General features: G+C 37.3%; 1 protein-coding gene across 2 annotated transcripts in view; it reads left to right on the top strand.

Annotated features, from left to right (window-relative positions):
- The window catches only part of Ankrd31 (ankyrin repeat domain 31), a 199,337-nt gene that overhangs the window by 25,543 nt on the left and 160,043 nt on the right, over positions 1-13,751 (top strand). For both annotated transcript variants that reach the window (XM_010635160.2, XM_019209194.2), the window contains exons 4-5: positions 6,448-6,488; positions 10,019-10,095. In XM_010635160.2, coding sequence (XP_010633462.1) covers positions 6,448-6,488; positions 10,019-10,095 — 118 coding nt within the window. The remainder of the gene's footprint in view (positions 1-6,447; positions 6,489-10,018; positions 10,096-13,751) is intronic.

The following is a 13,751-nucleotide window of genomic DNA, read 5'->3' as shown; positions in this document are numbered from 1 at the left end:
CACTCCCAGAGCCAAGTAGCTCTGAGAGGAGCCAGCTCAGGGGCTGAGGTCCTTTTTATAAAGGGATAAGGCAGGGTGGGAATCTATACTCAATATGCTTACAGTATGTCCCAAGGTTTTAAAAACATTCCTTCCTGGCAGACAAGGAGTGAAACAATCTTATCTGTTCACCCAGAACTTCTAAAGGTTCACCTGCTAATTTACACTAATCACAGTTGAGACTAGGAATTTACTTAAAATTACAAAGTTATACAGTCCCACATTCCCCACTGGCTTTAGGTAGAATCAAATCCTTGATTCATCATTATACTTAAATTTTTAGCTAAGGGGTCATAGCAATTCGTAAAGGCATCTCTTTAGACAGATAAGTTTGGGATTAGGATCCCCAGAGCACATGAAGGTCACATTTCAATCATCTGTAGGCTCATAAACTCTTAATTCAAAAGCATAATAGCTCATAACAGTTTGACACAATGTAAGAGTCCATATCTTGATTGCAGTTCTCATTCTTCAGCCTTGCGTGGACTCACCGGCTCCTGGTGTGGTGAGAGCAGGGCCTTGAGTGTGTTGTCTACTGGAGTCAGAGTCTGTGGAATTTTATAAAGTCTCTCAAGATACAGGATGGCCTTCCAAACAGGACCTCATATGGGGAGAACCCAGTATGACTTGGGGTATCTCTTATTTTAAAGAAGACCAAAGGGAGCCGATCAACTTATAACCCGGTGTTATCTGACAATATTTACCTTACAATTCATCTTTTTTTTTTAAGCCTTACAAGAACTCTGAGGTCAATAAGCAGTATAACAGTTTAGCTAGATCATGTACAACCTCTGTTACAAATGCTGGCACCCATTGTCACTGACTATGGAGAGAGGCAGACCAAACCTTGGAATTTTTAAAAATAAAATCTTGCACATCTCTGAAGCCCGCTTTGTTTTTATAGGGAAGGCCTCAGGCCATCCAGAAAAGTACAAACCCATACTAACACATTTATAACCTTTACAGGGCCTGGGTATAATCATCTAAAGTTTCTGTTTAATGGCCCTTTTGGCTTATATGTCTACCTTAGCATTGCCATTTGCTATTGCATCTTTTCTTTCTTGAATTATTATAGCTACTTTGTCAGATTTCCACGTTGCCTCAAATAACTATATTATAAGGGCTAGTTGTTTTAAGATACCCCCTTCCCTTATGGCTTTCTTTTTCTGGCCGACTTGTGAAAATGAGAAGAACAGAGGTTAAAAATAGGATATGATAATGTGATTTTTATCTTCATTTCATGTCAGAAGTCATTTTAAATTTATGAAGAAGACAAAGCTGTGTGGTATAATTTGAGATGTGGGCTGCTAGGTTATGTGTGAATATAGGTACACACATAACTTAACAATTTTTGTTTCGTTTATATGCAAGCACTATAGAGAAAAGTAAGATATATTACATATGTCAGTTAGAACTTTGGCATAATTTTGTTAGCCATCCAGAGATACGTACTTAACAAAACTGAGATCAGTTCCAGAGTGACTCTGAAAGACTATGTAATATTATAGCCAGGAAGGTTAATCACATGGTTTTCTTTGATAAGAAGAGAAAACAAATCACCAAGTTTTTTAGAACTGATACTTACATTTGGCTCTAATAATATGTTTTACAACTCTGTGAAGAAAAAAAAAAACATTTTCCCTCTATCTTCAATAACTGTATCAGTCAGTATAGGCTACCCGTAGAGTCAGGTGTAGAGGAATGCAAAAAGGCCATCTGTGTACTAGAGATCTGAAGGATCCAGTCAAAAGTCTAGGCCTGCAGCTCACTGCAGAGCCAGGTGTGAGGCTATATCGGGAAACAAAGGATCTGTGCTGAAAGGCAGAAGAGTCCAGGCTGAAAGTCTGCCTGTAAGTGGACATCCAAAGGAAATGGGGAAGCCTGGAGCTCCTCCCAAGAAAAGGAAGCAAGACTTCTTTCCCTTTTTATTACATCCAGGATATAAGCATTTGGTTAGTTCCGCTCATACCTGAGGGTGGGTCTTCCCTTTTCAGGAAATCTATTCAGTCATGCTCTGAACTATGCTAAACCAATCAGCTAGGTGTTTTTTTTTTTTTTAATTCATTTTGACACCACAGTTAATTACCACAGTAACTGTAAAATGAGAAACATTTTTCCATATGCTTTATTAGTACTTGCCATGTAATTATTGTACCAGGCCCTCAGTTGCACCTCAGAAAATGGTTCTGAATACTATCAAACTGCTTTGGGTTACTTTTTAAAAATAAGAATTCCCAGATCTGTACCTGGGTAGAACCTGGGAATATTCAGTTTTTTAAATCCTCCCAAGTAATTTCTAGTGATCCGTCAGTGAGAACAATTGCCTGGATTATTGAAGAGTTAATGAATTTATTGAGAGGACTTTAAGAGTTAATAAATGTGTCTCTCAGAGTTTATCAGCAGATAGTAGATAAGTTATCTAGTGTCTTATGGCTTGTATCTAGATGTCCCCCCAAAGCCACATGGGCTTATAGGTGTGGCTTTTGGGAGGTGGCTAGATCTAGGGTTTATGAATTGGTTTAGCACAGTTAGGTGTAGGTAATGGAAGGCCCAACCTGGGTGTGGGTGATACCAATCAAGAGGCTTGTATTGGGAATGGAATGTAAGGGACCAAAGAGAAGGCAGGCTGCTGCTTGCTGCTTCCTGCTTAACCTGGAATAGGTTGTTTCTCCCCTGTGCCCACCCTCTGCCATGGCACCCTGCCTTGGAGTCAGCCAACAGTGGACTGAAAACTCTACAAACTGAGCTAAAATAAACCTTTCTTCCTTTAACTTGTAGGTATTGGGTATTTTTTCCTAGTAAGGAAGAAATAACTAAGACATGGTAATTATGGGTTTGTTGTGAAATTGGAATGAGAAGAATAAATGAAGTATTTAATGTTTGTCTCACTTTTTCACTTTCACTGGAAAACTAGATACATTATTTGACTTTCCCTTATACCCATTTGCTTTTCCACCTACAGTAAAAATTAGTGTAACAGTGTTGAAACATCTGTAACAAATTTTAGTATTTTCTAAATTGACATGTTACTTTCACCTACTTTTCCCTGCCTTTTTTTTTTTTGGTACCAGGGATTGAACTCAGGTCCTTGTTCTTGTGAGGCAGGTGGTGACACCACTGAGCTAAATCCTGGCCCCTGCTTTTTACTTTTATCCTATGACAGTAAACACTTTGAAGTTTATGTAAGAGAATCTGATCTTATCATCTATAGAAGTGGAAAGCTCTGAAAGGGCTAGGGATTTAGCTCAGTGGCACAGCACCTACCTCAGAAGTGCATGGTCCTGAGTTAGATCCCTGGTACTAAAAACAAACAAAAACAAAAAAACTCCCCAAAAGACCCCACTTATTTAAAGGAAAAGTACATCTTTATGACAAACCAGATTTCTGAATAAATTCTGCCTAACTACTCAGATACCAAATGACATTTCAACCTCAAAAAAGAGCATTTTAGAAATAATATGCTACTTTAAGGATAAACAGGAAGAAATTGGGGATCTTTGGTTTAATGTATACCATACTAATTTTTTTAAAATATGGGAAAATAATTTCATATTATTTTGGGGGTTTTCCAATACCTTTTCTAGTTTTTTTCTTTTTTTACATGTGCTATATATAGCAAGCAGTTTTAAAATTTAATGTGGATAAAATTTCTTTGGAGAGTTTAGTGTTATATCTGGACAGATAATTAGAAACATTGAATCTATCAAAATAGTATATGTGATAGTTAATTTTGTGTGTCAGCTTGGCTCAGCTATGGAATATCCAGGTAATTGGTCAGACATTCTCTAAGGTTGTTTTGGATGAGATTAACTTTTAAATCAGTGGTCCTAAGTAAAACAGATTGCCGTCCATCTTGTGGGTGGGATTCATCCAGTGCTTTGAAGGCCTGAATTGAACAAAAAGACCTGCTTTTTCCAGGGAGAGAGAATTTTTCAAAAAACTGCCTTTGTACCTCATCTGAATCCCCAGCTCTTCTGGATATTTGAAGGCTGGTCTTCAGGCTTTTTCTGTATCATCTGCTATTCTGGTTGTGTTCGCCAGCCTTTGGATTGTAATGCACTTTTGGCTCTGTGAATCTCAAACCTGACAGCCTACAGGGCAGATTTGGGATTAGAACCCATAATTGTCATCACCTTATAATAGATCACTTTTTCTGTATATACATATCCTGTTGGTTTTGTTTCTTTGGAGAACCCTCAATAAAGAGTAGATATTTCTGGTCCTATAATCAAAGGCTATCTATAAGATAATTGTTTGACAGGGAATAATGGGATAACACAGCAGCTGAGGCTAGAGTGACTTGTACTCAAACTCCGTTCCCAGAATTGAAATCTTCTTTAACTGAAAAGACAGGTTAATTGTTAACCACAATCTATACCTGGTCTATTTTGTTCCCAATGTAAGAATGCTTTGTTCTTTTTTTTTTTTAATTTGTTCTACAATTTTGGAAAAGATGGCCATGTTCATGTTCATGTTCATCATGTTCATTACTTGATGCAGAGTTTGCACACAAAATTTTGGCCAGAAGCCTCTGTTTGCAAATCAGATTGTTTGCAAACGAAAGCATTCATGAACTGAGGTCCCACTGTATGTCCTATATGAAATAAGCTAATCAAAAAATGAAATATTGTTTGATCATCTTAGGTCTATTTTGCTCAGGTTAGTTTGCTCTTTGTTGACCAAATCAAAGGGGGCTGTTTATTTTGGTAAAAAGGAAAAAGGATTTATTCAGAGCTACCCTAAAGGAGATTGGAGGGTCCTCATCACCCAAATAACCATCTCGGTATTATACAGGTGTGTTAAAAGTCTTTTGTAACAAGGAACAGTAGGAGAGGCAAGGAACAATAGGGGAGGGGAAACAGTGAAATAGATTTGTCCAGGCTTGTTTCATCCCTCCCTGGACAAGACCTCTTTTCCCTAAAGATGTGAATCTGGACTTTTGATAGCACATGCTGGATCCAACAGATAGGCTCTTGTGTATGACAAGCAAAAAATTGCAAGTGTACACCCACTGTTAAAAAGCAGCTACATTTGTTTCAAATAATAGGAAGATTTCCTCAGGGCAGGTCTGTGCCAGCAGAAACAAAAAGGATGGCATGAAGAGAAAAGGGGTGTCAGGGCGATAGGAAAATAAAAATCACAGCACACAGATAAATCAGGCTTTTGGATTTGAAAAAGAAGTGAATTCCTCTCATTGAGTGTCTAGGAAAGATTGACAGGAATGATTGCTGGGGTATTTACTCATCTCAGGGGCTTTCAGCCAGCATGTGTGTCCCAAAATTCACAGAATCTAATCAAATTACTTGTATGAGATGCAGTCCATATTTATTAATCTTTAATAAGGCTAGAATGGGAAAAAGATTACTGAAGGTTAGGAGAGGAGAGCTAACACATATGTGCCTGGAGCCTAAGAGATTTCCCAAGTCTTTGTTATTGTACAGTAAGTCCCAGACTTTCAAACATTCAAGTTGCAAACTTTAACAGATACAAATGGACCTCTCGTTACAAACGTTCATAGATGCAAACAAATTGAGGAACCAGCTCATGTATCTGCCAGACATTGTCAACAGTTGTGCTGCCATATGCTTACTATATATAGTATAATGGTGTACAGAAGTACGGTGCTCAGAGTCCAGGATGAAGATGAAACAAGAGGAAGAGCATTGGTGATGTGGAGGGGACTGCTAGGAAGCACAAAGCAATGTATATTGTATATTTGTGTCAGAGGTGTATAAGACTTACTTTGGCAGACTTACGAATGAACCTGACTTAACAAATGTCACAGAGTGGAACTCATAAGTTGGGGACTTACTGTATTTTCTGCTTCTTTCAGAACAATGGAAGGAGGATTGGCTTTGGTTGTTGTCCAAATTCAAGTGGTAAAAGGGAGTGGCCTTCAAGCTCCCATTGTGCTACCTGTATTACCAGATGTTGTCAGCAACTACATATTCTGCCCATTCATCTGGGCTGAGGAGAAGTAGGCGTACAGTTTAGATGCGGCTGAAGGAAGTTTGAAGATGCCACTTGTCTCTAAAGGAAAAAAAAAAAAGTTTAATTTTGCAGTGCTGGTTACACTCATATACTATTCTTAGAGACACAAAATAGAATGGTGGTTGCCATGGGTGAGGGGCAAAGGTAATGGGTATTTTATGTTTAGCCTGTATTGAGTTTCAGTTTCAGAAGATGGAAAGTCCTAGAGACAAATCATGGTAATAGTTTCACCATAGTGTGAATTAATGCAGTAACTTGTACATTTAAAAATAGGTAAGATGGTAAATTTGATATATATTTTACTGTAACAAGGAATCTGAGAGTGACACAAGAATAATCTTAAATGCCAGTTTTTAGCCTGTTGCATTAGAATAGCATTTATCAATTGGAAAAATAAAAAACTGTTTTTCTTCTTAGCAACCTCAAGATGAAACAGAACAAAATCGAGGTGTGTTACAGTAAGTGCACACATTTTTTGCTTCATTATATTGTGAGGTTTTTTTTGGTTTATAAAATTGTATATTTTTTAATAATTACCTTTAGTAGCATAAGTATATATTATTTTACAAATGTTCTAAATTAGTTTCATTTCATAAGAAAGATTGAGTCAGATTAAGTTAATTCTGTCTATTAATATTACTGAAAGAACAAACTTACAGCACAACATAAAGGAAGAATTTGTAGAGTTTACTAAATTAGACAATGCACCTCCCTCCTATACTTCAAGACTTTATTCTTTCAGTTCTTTTAAAAACAGTGTTTCTCAAAGTAAAGTCTAGCATTCCCTAAGTTTTCTTTTAGAGCGCCTGTTAGGTCTAAACTATTTGTTACTGTAATGATAGTAACATTATTGTCACTTTTCATGGTGTTTACCTTTGCACTGCCAGTATAAACTAATGATGGTTAAATTGCTGGAGCTTTACTAGGAATCAGGGCAGTGGCACCAAAAAATATTGGCAATCATCTTGTTTTTCACATGTACTAGCAGTTAAAAAAAACCAAAACAGTTTCACTTAAGGATGTGTTTGATAAAGCAGAAAAATTACTGTTTTGCAAGCATTCAAGTATGTGTATCTTTTTAATATGATGTGTGATGAAAAGGTCCTTTTGACGTTATCTTAAAGCCTAGCCTCCATCTGATGTGTCGCTGGCCATAGTTGTATTGTTTTTACCTTTTGTTTTGACTTTCTCAGGGCTTAGCCCTGTCTGACTGCGCATTACCTTTCTATCTAACTTAGCTGTCTATAACATTCTCCCTTCTAAAGAGGTATCCTGAACTGCTGTGAGGGGGGAATGGGTGACGACTGTTCCAGCTACTTCAGGTTGAAGAGGGTCATAGTTGTGATTGGTAGTCTGAGATACTTTTCAGAAGGTCTATCTATGTAAAGGCCCTTGATGGACATCAGTTGTTCTTGTCATGGGTGGTTATATAGCTTTAAGTCTGGAGGAGACAAGGCCAAAGAAACAGTTAAGTATACGTGGGCCAAATAATAGGATCAACAAGGCTGTTGTGAATACAGCCAACAACTGGCTCTTCTGTTTTCACTGGGAGAGCCAGTTATAGCCTCTCACAAAGAGCGTAAGGAGAAGTCCCAGGGGATTTTAGAATCTGATGTGGCCTTAACCTGTGCTTTACTATCTTTAACAGCCATAGAGATATAAGCAGACGTATCAGGAATGTATACATAATGTTTAGATTTTACAGTTGCGCAAGTATCCCAATGTGCTGCTGTTAGGATGTCTAATGCCATCCAATTTTTGAAGGATAGCTTGTCTCATTAACTTTACTTATTTATTTAGGAGAGAGACCTGTTGAGGTGGTGTTTAAGGCCCATTGAGTATATAGTTAGTCAAGGCCTTCATATATTGTATGACATCTTTTAATCTTAGGGAAGGGACAAAGATAGAAGCCAAATGATTATACCAGTAAAACACACTTCTAGACCATTGATACAGACAGGGTAAGTTTGCAGGTTTGTCGTTATTTTGATACTCCTGTGTTGTTTTGTTGTTGTTGTTGTTTGTATTGGGGATTGAACTAAGGACCTTGTGCCTGTGAGTCAAGCAGTGGAGCCACTGAGCTAAATCCCTGGCCCCTTGATACTCCTACCTTGTAACCATGTATCTTTCTCTAGTTTTGGCTATAAGAAGGCAAATAATTTGGTGGTTTTGAAGGACAATTTTAACTAAAGAACTTAAAAACTCTTAGTGAGGTTTTATAGCTTTTACCATAATTTTTTCTCATTGAACCGTAACTGTGGTCAGCTACTGGTATGGTTGGAAACTGCCAGAAGGGGTCAATGATTGGAGCCCCTTTTTATATCTAGCTTTTAGTACTGTGATATTGTTTTTATATCTCTTTTAGTTGTACTTTTATGCTAGGTATTTAAGACCAAGTTAAAATGGGACCTGCATTAATTAAAATTAACTTCCTGCTGTCTATGAAGGTCAGGTAGGTGTCCTCAGGCATTACTTTTGGAACTATGCTCAGATCCTCTCAGCTCCCCTGACACTGAGTCATCTCAGCAGCATCATAACATGCATATGTGTTCAGTGTACACTCTGATTCAGTTACATACATGAGATGCAATCCATATTTATGAACCTTTAGCAAATGGGAAACGATTATTGAAGGTCAGGTCAAGAGTTCCAACAGGCTTGTGCTCTGGCCTGGAGTCTCAGAGATTTTGTCAGACTTTGTTATTTTCTACTTCTCCCAGAACAATGGAAGGAGGATTGGCCCTTCAGTATTGCGCAAATTCAAGTTGGTGGAGGGGTTGTAGCCTCCCACCCAATTGTGCTACCTGTACTAACTCTATTCCATAACATGTTTAATCATTCATCTGTAGTTGGATGTTTAGATTATATGCAGTCTTGTCTGCTAAAAGTAACTATTTAAAATGATTTGGATAAAGCTTTGCTGTATTTTTAGACTTAGATCTTAAATTGCAATTCAAGAAAAAAATTATCTTATTGATTTATACTATGCCTTTATTTTATTTTTGATCAGCTTGTTGTTTTCAAAGAATTATACTTTAGGAAATGGTCAATATTGTTTCCTAGTTCTTTCATGGAAATTATCATTCTGTATGAGTGGTTTCATTTCAATTTTTAGGATAAATTACATTGATCACTTTTGTTTTTGGACAGGAGAGAATGCTCAGTTTATTATTCTTGCTTAGGATTTAAGTGTTTAAGACTAGTGCACAAAAAGCTATTTTTAAAAAATAAGGTGTCTTTTTGTTGTTGTTGATTTTTGAGACAGGGTCTCACTGTGTAGTTAAGACTGATGTGGAACTCACTGTGTAGCCCAAGTTGGTCTCAAACTCACAGCGATCCTTTTGCCTCAGCCTCCCAAGTGCTGGGATTACAGTCATGTGCCATCACACCCCGCTAAAGTGAAGGTGTCTTGATTGCATTAATGCAGTAAATTAGGTTAAAAATTGCTGTTTGTCTTTCTTCAATAAACTTGTAATTATCTAAAGGTGGAGAATCACAATTACAAATTCCGCATTACCCTTCTTTTGCTTTCAGCTTCTTTCTTTTTGTACTTTTGCCTTTTCTTTGTCTGCTGCGAATACAATAATGATAAATTAATATCTGAGAAATTTCTTATTAGTGACTTTCACTTATACCTAAAACTAACACTTATATACAAAACTATAACAACAAGCTGTGTTTGAAGATTTAGATTGTCAAACTACATTATTCAGTACTATTTTCTCTTTTATCCCATTATTACCTGACAGATAGTAAATTTGCTTTCAGACTTTCAGTTTAGATTGTTTCTACACTTGAATTCACCCATTAGATTTTTTCAGCTCTGTCCTTCATTTTTATAGTCATTTGAATCATAATTGATAACAAATTGATACTAACAAACATTGGAATGGTGTAGTTTAAAAAAAGGTCTGATTTGGAAAGCTCTTAAAGAGTTTTTTTCTTTCTACTCAACAGTTTGTTTTTATTAATTATTTTGATTTTATAGGACTACAACAAATTTTGCAATGTCCACTGTGTCATTTCCCCAGGATGGGTTTTCATTGAACCAGCAAAACTTCGGAGGTAAGTGTGCACAGCAGAGGTGTTACAGGAGGTGAAATAGGACCTCTAAATGATACAAGAGAAATATTATGACTCTCAACCTATCAGATGTCTAATGTGCCAAGTTCATGTTCTCTAAAATTGAAGAATGATTTCTAGAAACAACAGAGATTAAGAATTGGAAAATATATTGAGGAGCTATTTCCTGAGGCAGGAGGGGTCCCTTTTGGGTAGCTGGGGATCCCACTTCATAGGGAAGTTTCATAGATCAAAACCCATGTAGGTACTATGTGTTTTATAACTATGATCAGTAAAGTTACAGGTATAGTTACTTAGGTAATAGTGACCCAATGGGGGAAGCAAGTCATGTAGTAAGAGTACATGGAAAAAACAAAGAACTTCTCAGGTAGGTGATGGATGTGGGGGTCTTGGTGACCCACTTAGGCAACTGATGCCTATCTAGACTTCACCAGACCAGATGTTATCACTTGAGGAAGTATTTAGGCCTATTCCTTTTGTTGTTATCTTGAGGCCTAGCCTGAGGTTGATATGGCTCTGGCCAATTGTAGTGTTTTTACCTTTTGTCCTGACTTTCTGAGGGCTCAGCTCTGTCTGACTGCTTATAATATTTTACCTGACTTGGCTGTCTATAATAGAGATATATAAAGAAAATTGTTTTTGCATGAAAATAGAAGATTAGCCAGATATGAATTGGTTGTTTGTTTATTAAATAGAATGGGCTACTGTACATTTAAAATATGAAATCGGTGTTGCATTTGACCTCGGATTGTGCCATGTGGAGTTACCCACAAGATCAAGAAATAGATCAGTTTGCAAACAGTACCTGCTACTCCAAATGTCTGCTCTTTTCATTAATGACTTTGAGACTTAAATTTGAAAAAAGAATGTTTTTCTGTTTATAACATATGTCAGGCTTCTCTTGAATGGTGGTCACACAAGTAGTTTTTACCTTTGTTTCAATTTTATTAGAAAATTACTGCCTTTTTTTTTTTGAGGTGTCCTGTAGTGACTCCTACAGAATGAGTTTTTGTGTCACAGTGTAGTAAATATTTATAATAGTCAACAAAACCTCGTATTATAAGGAAAGGGTGCCAGGACATGTTAAAAAATTGACAAACATAAATTTTTGAAGTTGTACTTTATGTATGTATGTATTATGTATGTATGTATTTTGTTGCTGGGGATTGAACTTGGAACCTTGTGTTGTGAGGCGGTGACTACACCACTGAGCTAAATCCGCAGCCCTAAAGCTGAACTCTATATTACCACTTTTGTCCATCATCGGTCATTCTTACATGCACTCCTAATGCTTAGATTTTGGTGTGTAATGCCTTTTTTTGAGACAAGATCTCACTAGTTTAGAATGGTCTTGAACTCATAGCAGTTCCCCTGCCTTAGCCTTCTGAGTGCTTGGATGACAGGCATGTACCACCACATCTGGCTTGTTCATTTTTTAGCAAGTACTTATTGTACATACTGTGACACAGGTGTATGAATTCTGTGGTTGTTTGAGTTCCAAATAAACCAAGAATTCTTTTTTTTGGTACTTGGGAATCGAACTCGGGTCCTTGCACTTGCGAGGCAGGCCACTGAACCACTGAGCTAAATCCCTGGCCCCTAAACCAAGAATTCTTAAAGGATAGCTGATTTGTCTTGTAGAATGAAGATATCAGGGTAAGTTTGAACCATCATATAGTTTCTGAAAAGCGAGAACTTTTGCACAATGTCTGGCACAGGGCTGACAGAATAAAGTCCTAGCTCGTTGTTTTTATTAGCCAAGCTGTGACACATTACGTAGAGGGAAAAACAAGTTTCAGTTCATGGAAATAGTTGTGAAAAAAATCATGTGTTCATGAGAATACTCAGTGAATGTTAAAAATATGCAAAAGCTCATCTAGAGACAAAAATAAAGTGACTTTAAAAAGTGGGGACCTGTTAATATGTGTGCATTTTATTTTCTTCAATATATACCTGTATTTAAAGCATAGGATATTTTTATCACTGTATATAGACAAGAAAGCAGAGAACTATGAGTAAGTCAGGTAGTCTTGGAAGTAAGAATTGTACTAAGGGAAGGACCACCTCTGTAGTACCAGCTGCAACACATAAAAAACATGTAAGAATTGAGGTCTGATATGTCCCAAGATTACAAATACATGGTACAATATTGGGTACCCTGGCCCTGAGCCTGATCTTCTGACAAGGTGATAAGCCAGAAGGTGAAAGAAAGACACTGATACAATATTTAAACAGAAAATAAGGTTCTGGGGGACAGTCTACCTGAGCTGGCAGCAAAGACTCCAGGCTCCCAAGACCTCCAGTATTTATTGATTACGCAAGCCTGGGAAGAAATAGGACAGGGTTTCTGTGAGATATCTGGTGATAGTGTGTGAGGCATCTGGCAATGGGATAAGGCATTCCTGTAGAAGGAACAAAGGGAGACCAAAACCAGGTCATAATTAACCAGTAACCCATCAGGTCAGTAGGGGGAGGCCTTAATTCAGGGGAAGGAATTTGTTCAGAGCCACACTGTCCTCAGCTGCAATGTTATCTCAATCAGGGCCCTGCAGCTACACAGAACCAGGAGTTAGGTCTCTGCTGCAGCCATTGGAAAGAGGCTGTGTTCACCCACATGCCATCCAACATGCCCATACAAGTCAGATAGGCTTTGATCAGACTCCTTGTACACCACATTATGGGGAAGCAAGAAGCCTGTGCCACTTATAGCCTGACAGTAAACTGGACAAAAGGGGTCAGCTATAGTGTCTACTTAAGGAAAATTTCCTGTAGTGGGTACATCTTATAGCTCTTAAGAAATAAAAACCTTAAATGGCCCTGCTTGTCATGATAAAATACTAGTGAAAGGTACAAGTTTACAATAATACTAAGACAACAGATCAATGTATAATAAATGAGACAAAAGCTTTTCCAACACTGGCCAAGTAAAAGTTAAAGATGGAATTCTGGGGAAAAATATTAGGTTATAAAAATAACTGAAGTTTAAGGTGTTAACTTGTTAAGATAGCTAGATAATTGGCTACACAGGTCTTAATCCTTTTGGGAGAAACAATCTCATATACCACCAGATAATTAATAGCACAATCCTATAACCTCAGTTGGTCAAAAAAACTACTTGTTTTATGTCATGGTATAATTTCTATAATCCTGGGAAAGTAGCAAAATAAGTATTAGTTAATTTTTTATGGAAAAATACATATATTTAGAATTACAGCCAGCTAGATTCATTTAAATGGGCCTAGTTTTGTTGCGACATCCAGAATTTCATGATCTGAAGCCAATTGGAAATATGCCATCTTTTCTTAAACAGGCCCTATTAGACTGTTAACCTTGGCCATATCAGTATCATACAGCTTCTTCACAACTCTTGATCTGGGGCGTATTGTATGTTGTTGTCTTCTACCTTCTTCATGGCACACTATGTAGTTGGGGAGCTTTGTGGTGGTATAGTGGTTAAATTTATTTCCCCTGGAGGAGCTTTCCTGATATTTGGGCTTCCTGATATTTGCTGTAGTGTCTGTACTGCTTGGAATGTGGGTGACATATGGCTCTGTTTTTGTTTCTTCCCTTTGACTGCTTTTCAGCACTGCTTGCTTTCTTCTTCTTCTTTTTTTTTTTTTTTTTTTTTTTTTTTTTTG

The sequence above is a fragment of the Fukomys damarensis genome, unplaced genomic scaffold (genome assembly GCF_012274545.1).
Source record: "Fukomys damarensis isolate Sample0158 unplaced genomic scaffold, DMR_v1.0_HiC HiC_scaffold_1, whole genome shotgun sequence".
NCBI lineage: Eukaryota > Metazoa > Chordata > Mammalia > Rodentia > Bathyergidae > Fukomys > Fukomys damarensis.
Note: the sequence above shows the minus strand (reverse complement) of the source record. Positions and strands in the feature narration are given on the sequence as shown.